Source organism: Nematolebias whitei, chromosome 10, assembly GCF_014905685.2.
Source record: "Nematolebias whitei isolate Nwh7 chromosome 10, NemWhi1, whole genome shotgun sequence".
Taxonomy (NCBI): Eukaryota; Metazoa; Chordata; class Actinopteri; order Cyprinodontiformes; family Rivulidae; genus Nematolebias; species Nematolebias whitei.
In genome coordinates, this window is record NC_056507.1 from 16,019,737 (window position 1) to 16,030,932 (window position 11,196).

The window sequence follows — 11,196 nt, forward strand, 5'->3', positions numbered from 1 at the left end:
AAATGCTTATTGTGCTCACAAGGTAGTAATTTAATCTGAAATGTTTAATATAACAACTCTAGATGAAATATATAGATGAACAGATTTGGCTCACTATTTGGCAAGAAACTGGTCAGTTTTGTCTCTCTGTCACCCTTAGTTAATGCATAATAAGCAGTTATTAATGATTTATAAAATGTTTACAGAGGAATTAACAACGTATCTATAAACTATTTATTAGCAGTCTTTAAGGGGAGCCTTATTGTAAAGTGGTACCTGGCTATATAGGGCACCGGTTTGAACAGATGGTGGGGGTTAAGGGCCTTGCTCAAGGGTCCAGAATGGGGCAAATAAAGGTGGAGACAGGTGTGGGTGCTTCTTTTGTAATCTTATATAGCTTTCATAATTTACTCTTGAAAAAATTGTCAAAACTGGTTTTGTTATATTTGGTATTTTAGATACTTATTGCATATGCAACATTTATTAAGCATTTGTTCTATTATTTGTGGAATCAAGCAGGAAAATTCACCTGAAAATATCTTGTAAATAAATATTTAAAATGTTTTTTTTTTTAAAAAGCATCTTCCCTGGATCAGCCATCACAAAAATCTGAATGATAAGAAAAGTTTTGGAGTTGTTGCTGAGAAATCAGCTTTAAGCTGAAAATGAGAGCAGAAGAAATGATGAGAGAACAACGCCTGGATAGTTTATGAACACTTTATGGACTCAGCTGCGTTCAGATGCATCTTTACAGCTCTCTTTATGACTGAGTAACATGAACTCCTGAATGCTTCTTTAACAACTGGAAATGTAACCACAGATAATTCAAGGATGATTTACAGTTGAATGACTGACACATAGATAACAAAGGAAGGTGCCAGCAATAAAAAGAAAAAACATCATTCCAGAGAATATGTTGGTTTCTTAGAATAAATGTTGACTGTAAACTGAGCAAACAATCCAGTTCACCAGCATGACCTCCCACGTCGTGTTTAGATGCAGAGTTCTGCATATTTTACAGATTTGCAAACGGCAAACACCGCATGCAGAGAAAACACACGTTTTCCTGGTGTTTTCTTTATCATTAACGAGCCTCTATGTGGGCCCCTCCTTGTATAGGAGCATGTTTTGTGCAGCTCCTTTTGAGTTTTCCAGTGTTCTCTCCTTCTCTTGACCTGTCAATCACAGATCACGATTGAGCCGAACAGTCAGTCAGTCATCAGCAAAAGAAAGTGAGGCCTCTTTGCCCCCTTTTAATGCCCTTTTAAGTTCTCAAGTTTATCCATCTCACTGTCTCTGTGGTCTCCCAGCGCCTTTCTCCTCTCACGGCTGTGCAGTGTCATGTGTGGAAGACCCAGGTGTAGCAGGGTCCATGATGACATAAGGCCAGGCTGCTAAAAGCTTAAAGGAAAAGGCCTAAAACTATACCAACAAGTCCGATTTTGTTTTATCAAGACTGAATTTGCTCTCTAAGTGGCTGATGAATAAACATGAGAAGAGCTGTGGCAGGAACCACATGGGGGCATGATGAGAAGAAGCCTGTTCTATGTGTAAGTGTGATGGGGGACGTATAGAGACCAATGGAGGATTTTCTTTTTCCTCAGGAGGGCTGCATCGCGTTTAATTGGAGCACTTGTGGCACCATTACCTCCTTTACTCAAACGCGTTACTGATGACAAAAGAAAACAGCACTAAGCTTGCTTTTGTTGCTGCAGAGTCTGGACGAGGCTCCTCTCTGCAGCTCATGTGGGAATCATCTGTGTGTACAACGTACGATATGTGGGCAGGCAACAGCATGCGTGCAGAGCCAGGAAATTATGGCCATCGGAGCTGCTGTCGCATGCAAAGGAACAGTTAAGCAAATTTATATTTGCAAACTAAACAATTAAATTGTAAATCTATCCTAATTTTGAAAAATAAAATTAAAAAAACATATGTACAAAAAATGTTTTTGTGTCAGTTTTTTGCATCGCTTTGACCAAATCTGCAGAACAAAACTGGAATATAATTTGTTTCTGTTACCACAGCATCACATTAAAGGGTTGACTTTTCTCCTCAGTCCATCCCCACTAAACAGTAAAATGCTACGGGGCTCCAAAACTAAGAAGATACCGTCCTTTTTTAGCTTGTAAAAGATGAAAACATTTATAAAAAAAACAAAAAGTGAGCAGACAAGTGAAGTTTTTCTTCTTGATGTCATAAATCAGAAATGTATTTACAACTCCAGCAAAGTTTAGTCAGGTCCTCTGGATGGTTTCTTTTTTTGTTAAGAAGTTTCATCCAAAGGACTTCATCAGTCTGAGGAGCCCCAACAAACTCATTCCTTTGGCTATGGCTGCCTCAGAGGAGTCAATGGAGGAAACCATCTTATCACCATCAAACTGGTTGGTCCACTATGTGAGTGTGCTGCTTGTGGGACTGAGTTTGTTGGGGCTCCTCAAACAGATGAAGTCCTTTGGATGAAGGATGAAACGTCTCAACAAAAGAAGAAACCATCCAGATGATCTGACTGAACTTTGTTGGATTTTCTACCTGGAATATTGAGCATGAACTTTGATGCATTTACAACTGTTTATTTATAAATTTTATTTCACTCAGAAATCACATATTCATCAACAAACTTTTTAAACATTACAAATATATTCATAGTTTTTCAGGCAGCATGGTGGTTTAGTGGTTAGTAACGTGGACAAGTAAGTCCTGGGTTTAAGCCCCGGATGGGACCTGGGCTTCGTTCTGTGTAGAGTTTGTGTGGATTTTCTCCGGTTTCCTCCCACAGTCCACAAACATGAATGTTTAGACTGCCTTCAGGCCCAGGCCGACCTTGAAAAACAGATCCGTGACCTTTTAGATTGGTCTGGTTAAATAAAGAGTAACAATAATAATTTAACATATTCAGCTTAAAATGAATGAACTTTGACAAACTCATTAGGTTACAGATTGCACTTTAACCTTGTATTTAGTTTTTATACAAAATCAATAGTTTTTTTTATTTATTTTTTTTTACATATTTTAATAATTTAAACTAGTATGTGTGAGGTAATTGTCAAAAAAATATATATTTAAGAGGCTGTATCCATCCATCCATCCATTATCTTTTACCCACTTCTTCCTTAGATAATGAATGCAAATATTTAAAAAATAACAAACTAATGCCTTAAACGCCATCAAAAAATTGTTATGATGCAAAGTTAAGGGGATTTCATGTAAAAATTTAAAAACATAAAAAGTGTTGCAATTATTACATTTCTCAAATCATATTCAGTGCCACGATAAACAGCTGTATGTTTTTTTTTTAATATCATAAAAAGACAAAAAAAACTATTCACATTATCTCATAACAATGACAAAAAAAACAAAAGGATTTTGCTGAAGACAACAAAAAGCCAAGAAAATTGTCTTTTAAATGATTTTCTTCAAACTGCTGCTATTTGTTTCATTGCACACACAAGAAAACCTTGAAAACATAAAATAAGAAACCTGAGATAAGTCTCACATGTGCAAAGTGGCCGAGTCTAAAAGGAAGATGGTGCAAAGTAAAGAATGATCAAGTTTCCCATCATTCAGTTTACCTTTTAGTTCTGGAATGAGGCAAGCCAATGCAAAAATGTGAATATTTACTATTCAAACTAAAACATTTCTTCCATCATTTATGAATATTCCCATGCATCAGAAAAATAAAATAAATAAAACTGGTTGAGTGTTCATGATCGTGTCCTGGCGTCCTGCTCCACTGTGAAATTTGACTCCACTCTGCAAAAGCAAAGAACAAAATAAAGCACGTTAAAAGAATCAAGTTTCATAAAACCTGTTTTAGTTTCTGCCTCTGATCACCCTAATCGCGAGCCAACAGTGGATGTGTTGCCACTGTAAACATCAGGATTGTTGCGTAATTTCAAGGTCACTTTGGGAAGTCAAACACGTGAAAGTTCTGTAACCTCCATCAACACCCTGCTCAGTGGAGTTTGTCTGAGCCCAGGATCACGTGAGCATTCTGTAATCGTCCGTGGAGACGTCTGCGTCTCCGTGACCTCATGTTGTCATCAACCACAACCTAACCTTTCTGTAATTCTCAGAAAACAGACAGAAAGCTGCATCACCCTCCTTTAAACTGAGCTCTGCTGCCACCAAAAGGAACTTGAACGCAACACACTTGTCCAACTCTTAAAAAGTGGCTCCTGCCTGCATTCATATTTCAGTAAATCATCTCCATGATTGGAAAGATTTTGACAGATAAATCAAATGAACACTCACACGTCCTTGTTGCGAAAGTGGTTGTTGTACTGCAGCGTCGGTGGGGCGCTCTCCTCATCTTCTGGCACCTGTAGACAAAATACCAAGCGTATAAATAAATAGCGACACAATGTCTGACTTTCTGAACCAGTTTGACATGACTGTCAATGAGGAAGAGGGCTGGCAAAAGAGGAGGGAGCGTGCCAAAGACACCATCTTAGCACCAACATAACTGGTTTGTTCCACTTTGGAGTAAGCTGTTTGGGGGAATAATCAGTTTTGTGTTGTGTGTTTCCTTGACTGATGAAGCCTTCTGGATGGAAGATGAAACGATTCAGCAAAAAACGAAACTGTCCAGATGACCTGACTGAAAATTGTCTGACTTTCTGTTTCTTTGTTTAATATCGGAAATTGGAAAATCTGTGGAAGATTCCTTTATAAATAGAGGTGAGGGATTAACGGTGGAAGATTTAACGTGATGGAAAAGAGGGTAGGGAACAGTACACAGTGAAATGTTTCGTAATTTGTAAACCTGCTCTGTAAATCACATCATTTTTATTAGATGCAAGAAGCTCACCTCCCAGTAAACCTCATCATCAAAGCAGTTGTCATCTGCAGGATCCCCCCAGATTGGCAATCTTAAAATTGCACCTGTAGGAAGAAAAATGGACAAAATTAGAATCACGTTTTGTTGGTCAGATGAACCAATACGATGCAAACGTTTATGTATTTTCTGTGCAAAAAGGTGGAGTTTTTCTTACCGACAATGATGCCGCCGCCGATACCGAAGCAGAGAGCCACGCAGAGGCCTCCCGCCTGGTGTCCTCCCTGTACTGTGGGAACCATGTGCTTGAATTCACCCTCAAAGTCAAAGGTGTTGACCAGCCTTTAGATTAAAAAAAGACGAGGGGTAACTCAATGTTCTTTCACCAGTGAAAACACAAAAAGGTGACAAGAAGACGTACATCACTTCTGTCCACATCTGTTATTTCAGTGTTTGTTCATCTCAGAGGCCCCTGTGTTCTCTGACTGCTGGATTATAAAATTAAAATAAAACTTACCCTTCGTGCCCATAAACCGTCTCTGAAGCAGCTGCAGCACTGATGGCTCCAACTATACCCCCGATGACCCCAGGCATGGCGTGCAGGTTGTGGATTCCACACGTGTCCTGGATCTTCAAATGCTTCTCCAGGAAGGGCTGGACAAAATGAACAAGACAGCTGATGAGCTTCTAATATCTAAACACAAAGTCACCGCTTATCTTATGAAAGCTGCGAAACAAAGGCAGAGCCTGTACCGTGAGGAAGAAGTAACCGAGCGTGGACACAACCCCACAGCAGAACCCCACAATAAGGGACCCATAAGGCATCAGCATGAACTCTGCTGCCGTTCCCACCGCCACGCCTCCGGCGAGCGTGGCGTTCTGAATGTGAACCTGAGACAGAGATAAAAAAAACATAAAGAGGAGTTAGATTAAAGCATCATGGTGGAAGAGTCTAAATGTTATGAAGAAAATGTGAAAGGTAAAGCTCAAAGTTCATGCTTAATAATCCAGGTACAAAAAAATGCAACAAAGTTAAGTCAGGTCACGATGTTTTGAACCACTTTGGCTATGGCTGCCTCAGAGGAGACGACGGTGGAGAGGGCGGGCCCCAGAAACTATCTTATCAGAAAACTGGTTGGCCCACTATGTGAGTGTGCTGCTTGTGGGACTGAGTTTGTTGTGGCTCCTCGAACTGATGAAGTCCTTTGGATGAAGGGCGAAACGTCTCAACAAAAAAAGAAATCGTCCAGATGACCTGACTTAACTTTGTTGAAAGGTAAACAGTTCATTTTATGTTAATTTATCACTGTTTTATATAAAAAAATTCCATGCTTTAACTATAAAAACACGTTTTTTTTCCCTTCAACTATGCATCGCAGCCTAACATCTTGCCACATATTTTCCAAAAAGTTAACATCTTTCTCTTTAAGGTCCCTTTGCTTTCAGGCTTAAAAGCTCCAATTGTTAAAAAAAATAACAACATATAGATATCTGTTTAGTCTTTACTAATGATGAATAAAACAAAGCTATCAAGCAGGCATTTTTAACACGTGTATTTTGTTGTGAAATCTATAAATAAAAGAACAAAGTCCAATTAAGGAGCAGTTTTGGAACATGTGGGAGAAAATAATTCCTTTTGGTATTGACATATATGTATCTACAGGCCTTCACCTGCAGAAAAGCTTTAAAAAGCGCAAGGAGACGTAGAAAAATATGATTTAAATTTGCCTAGTAGGGAAGTGTTTTTGCAAAGGTGCAGTAAATCTTCACAGCAACTCAAAAATCCTCTTGTTGAATTCATGCTCATTCAAACTTATGGCTTATCATAAGAAGTTTTTATTTGTTGTTTACCATGTCTAGTTTTCCATGTTTCTGGAAGAGGCTTGAAACAGCAAAACTAGTGAGCACGGTCGCAGCCAGAGACAGGTAGGTGTTGATGGCTGCTCTGTGCTGCCCGTCCCCATGGTCCGCGATGGCCGAGTTGAAGCTGGGCCAGAACATCCACAGGAACAGGGTACCTGTAGAGAAAACAAGGGGAGGAAGGGGACCATGATGTGTCGAAGCTTTAAAAAGTAAACAAAACAAACCACATCAGGGGAAGTAATATTACATGCATTTGTGCACTAAACGTTAAGAGACCTCACTGCTAACAGCACCATGCTGCTAACAGGACCCCTATGCTAACAGCACCATGCTGCTAACAGGACCATACAGCTAAGAGAACATCAGTGCTAACAGACCGACACTGCTAACAGAACCACTCTGCTAACAGGACCACACTATTAACAAGACCATGCTGCTAATAGAACCTCTCTGCTAACAGAACCATGCTGCTAACAGGACCGTGCTGCTAAGAGAACCACTCTGCTAACAGGACCATACTTCTAGCAGAACCATTCTGCTAACAGGACCACGCTACTAACAGGACCGCACTGCTAACAGGACCATGCTGCTAACAGGACCATGCTGCTAACAGGACCTTTCTGTTAACAGGACCGCACTGCTAGCAGCACTACACTGCAAACAGAACCACTCTGCTAACAGGACCATGCTTCTAACAGGACCACGGTGCAAACAGGACCCCTCTGCTAACAGCATCACACTGCTAATAGCACCACTCTGTTAACAGTACAACACTGCTAACATGACCTCTTTGCTAACAGGACCATGCTGCTAACAGTAACAGTGTTTTAATGACATTACTTCTTTATAATTGCTTTTTATTGTTGTATAGTGTTGTCTGTATTCTATATATTGTCTGTCTAAAACAGGTCTCTCTTTCAAATGAGTCCTTGTGACTCAATGAGACTAACCAGTATAACTAAAGGTTGAATAAATCCAACTCACCAATCATAGCGAAGACATCTGAGTGGTAGACGGAGCGCTGCAGGCTGGAGCTCTGGTCCAGATTTGGACGATAGAGCATCCATGAAATGGACAGACCGTAATAAGCTCCGAACGTGTGGATCACCATGGAGCCTCCTGCGTCTCTGGCCTTCAAGGATGAAAAAAGACATGAACTGTAGAAGAATTGTATGAGGCTAAATAAATATTACACCATAGCGTGAATGCTGAGTCAGCGTTCACAATACTGTATTCCTGTTTATTGGTTGATCCGTCTGGTTTTTGGACTGGAACTACTCTTCTGGTTTTTGTAGGTTTTCTACTTTTGAAATGTTAAACTTTCTTTGTATTTTTCTTTGATTAAAATGCATTTAGGGATCTTAGCTGTTGACCAAATTTTTTTGTTTTTCAAAATCTACTTCAGCGTACATTTGTCTTTTTATGTCTCCTTATGGGTCCCTATAGGCTTTTTGTCTCACTATACATTCTTTTAAACTCCTTATGCATATGTTTTTTTTATTATTCTGTCTGCATATTCCTTTTGTGTCATTTTGCGCATCCTTTTTAATTTTTACTCTCCTTATTTGTCCATTTTGTCCTAAATGCATCCTTTTTGTTTAATTGTCCTTTTGTGTCTTTTCTGAAATCTATCAATAATTTTATGTTTTTATGCACCCCTGTTGCCTTTTATATCTTTGTTGTGTCCCCTTTGTTTACTCCCTTGTGTTTTTTCAATTTTTATCTGGTTCAGTCTGTCTTTCCACTCTTTGTGTCTCTTCTTCTTTTAACTAACTGAAATTTTTACCGAAGCTGTAACGCTTCAGAAATGTCATCAGGAAGCCAAACCCCACAATTTACTTTTAACTTCTTCAACACGTTTCAATAAACTCGTTCAGCACTCAGCATTCACACTGCATTTGTGAACACATTACTCAATCTTTTAGTACTGCTTGATATAGGATTTAAAAATAATTTTGTGACTCACATGGATGAGACTCAGGATGATATATTCTTCTACAGCATACAGTGTAATGCCAAACAGAGTGAGGACCAACAGCTGGACTGGGCTGACTTTTCCCAGCAGCGCTCCGTAGGCGATCAAGCATCCAGCCACACAGAAATCTGCATTGATCAAGCTGAGGAGAGAAAGCCACAGATGTAAAGAACAAAGTATCCTCATTAACATGTACCTGTACAGGTCAACAACCGAAGAGAATTTATTGTGACTAAAGTTGTGCCCGTATATTGAAGCCTTTGAACATGTGCTTAATCAAAAGCATAAACACATCAGCTTTATGCATCAAGTCAAAGAGAAAACCACACGATGAAACACGCATTTCTTATTGTTTGACACACAAAGAACTGGCTGCTCTTTATCACCTGACAGCTCGAGTTTCTGTTTAACTTAGAATCACAAAAATGAAATCTAAAGCAGCTGAAAAGACCTTTCTGTGACCTGTCAGTCAAACTGGTTGCTCCACCCTGGTTTATGGGGCCATGCAGTGCAGTATATTTTCCATAATTCCCACCAAATCAAAGTAAAACTTCAAGAACTGGCTTCTTGATGCACTTAGATGCAATTCCTTCACTCACAGACAAAATAAGTTACCTTTCAACCCCAATTTTGATCTTCCCATCAGTGTAGTCCAGGGAGTGGAACCAGCCCTGCATCAGCAGCGCCCACTGGATACCGAAGGCGGCAATCAAGAAGTTGAAGCCCACTCCACCGAAGCTGTAACGCTTCAGAAATGTCATCAGGAAGCCAAACCCCACAAAGATCATCACATGTACGTCCTGGAAACCTGCAGGAGGAAGACAGGATGGGAAAAATATGAATTTAATGTTGAGCAGCTGATAAAACACAGACTGCTACTTTATGATGAGCTTTATTTTCACAGGTCACCAAGTTTGTGAGCGAAAAAAAAGCACAAGAAAAACAAGAAATTACAAAACGTCTGAGAGTTTAAGACATTAACAGCATTCACAAAACCTTATCTGCACCAATATCATCACCCACTTTTATTAGTCCAAGTGGAAATTTTTGTATTTGACTACATTTGATAACATAGGTTTAAAATGATCATACAGTTACAAATTTCAAGATTTTTGAACCACAGTTTCTTCTAAAATATAAATTTGGGAACAATTTTGAGGCTGATCAACTTATAAAGCAAAATTTAACTCATTTTTATAGTCAATATTATAAAAAAAACTGACTAATGAAATACAAAAAGTGGAACTGTTGCGTCTTTATCAAACATTTTGAGGCATTATTGTCACTTCACGCTGGTAAAATTCACTGAGCTTTGCCAAATCTTTTTTTTTTTTTTAGAGCAACCCACTGTCAAGTTTTCAAACAAAAAGAAATGTGAATGAACCAGAGTGTCCCTTCCAAGCTATAAAATATCAGGTCACTGACAAAGTCTACTCTTAAGAAAAGAAATCTGATATAATACAATATCATATTAACTTCCATGGTATATTGGGAGATGATATTCCACACATTTGTTCTTCCACGTGTTCTTACTTATAATTTAAAAAAGAGTATTCTTAGAAGTAAATGATACCAAGAACATCACGTTGCATACCATGAACTAATAGTTTTTATTCTTGCATTCATAAAATAAAAAATCTGAATAAAACCGCTGTCATGAGATTACTATAACAATAGAAACCACAGCTCGGAGAAATTTATAAAAGACTATTCTGATATTTGATGTGAATTCTTTTGGGACAATGAACTGTAAGCACATGAAAAGCACATTGAAAGTTGAGTCATTGTGCAAACAGTGGGGTTTGGACAAAAAGGCACAGCAGAGATCACGTAACAGCTGCAGAGAATGCTGGAGGTGGCATCATGGTCAGGGCAGCATTGCTGACCCCCAGTCACTAAAAAATGATCAACTCAAAGCTGCAGAAGTTTCAATGAGGTAACGATCTCACCCGCACAGTGAAGAATTAAATAATTTATCCCATGGACATTTATAGATAGAACCATTGGAAGAAAAAAAAATGGATAAAATTATTTCATTATTTTTTTTATGTTATTTGACCCTAACACACTTTACATAGGCTAAAAATAAATATTTGTAATTATTGTAACACAATCAGATTTTTGCAGAATCCGTTGTGCTGGAGACAAACCTGTCCAGGTTGCACCAACAGTTTGATTTTACAACATACCCCCACAATGCAGGTGGGCATGAGGGTATATTAGATAAAAGAGGGGTATAATGTGAACATGACTCAAGAGTGTTGGTGTGCGTATTTACTGTTATGCACCCTTCAAATGATACCGGATAATTAGGGTGCTTTTAAAGACATCAACTTCCAGAGGATTAAAAAAAAATCTCTGTAATTTGGAAAAAGGTGAAAATGGAGCAAATGAGGTGAAGCGAAACTAAACACAATGTGAATCTAAAACTCAACAGCTAGGAAAAGCTGTTCAATGGGTAGATTGAAATTTAAAAATAAAATGGAATACAATCTTTATGGTCATTGCACATCAGGTATACAATGCAGTGCTTCTCAATAAACAGCAAAACATGAATAAATAAATAAATATACCATAGAGTAGTAAAAAGGATTTGAAAAGG

The 11,196-nt window shown here is 38.6% G+C and overlaps 1 protein-coding gene across 1 annotated transcript in view; it reads right to left on the reverse strand.

Moving 5' to 3' along the window:
• Nucleotides 1–3,406: 3,406 nt before the first annotated feature.
• Nucleotides 3,407–11,196, reverse strand: part of rhcgb (Rh family, C glycoprotein b) — a 10,091-nt gene continuing 2,301 nt past the window's right edge. Inside the window, exons 2-11 of the mRNA XM_037683399.1 lie at nucleotides 9,210–9,402; nucleotides 8,586–8,736; nucleotides 7,604–7,751; nucleotides 6,608–6,774; nucleotides 5,510–5,647; nucleotides 5,274–5,410; nucleotides 4,974–5,098; nucleotides 4,790–4,863; nucleotides 4,234–4,301; nucleotides 3,407–3,732 (exon numbers count right to left, since the gene is read on the reverse strand). Of these exons, the coding sequence (XP_037539327.1) occupies nucleotides 3,684–3,732; nucleotides 4,234–4,301; nucleotides 4,790–4,863; nucleotides 4,974–5,098; nucleotides 5,274–5,410; nucleotides 5,510–5,647; nucleotides 6,608–6,774; nucleotides 7,604–7,751; nucleotides 8,586–8,736; nucleotides 9,210–9,402 (1,250 nt within the window). The 3' untranslated portion in view covers nucleotides 3,407–3,683. The remainder of the gene's footprint in view (nucleotides 3,733–4,233; nucleotides 4,302–4,789; nucleotides 4,864–4,973; nucleotides 5,099–5,273; nucleotides 5,411–5,509; nucleotides 5,648–6,607; nucleotides 6,775–7,603; nucleotides 7,752–8,585; nucleotides 8,737–9,209; nucleotides 9,403–11,196) is intronic.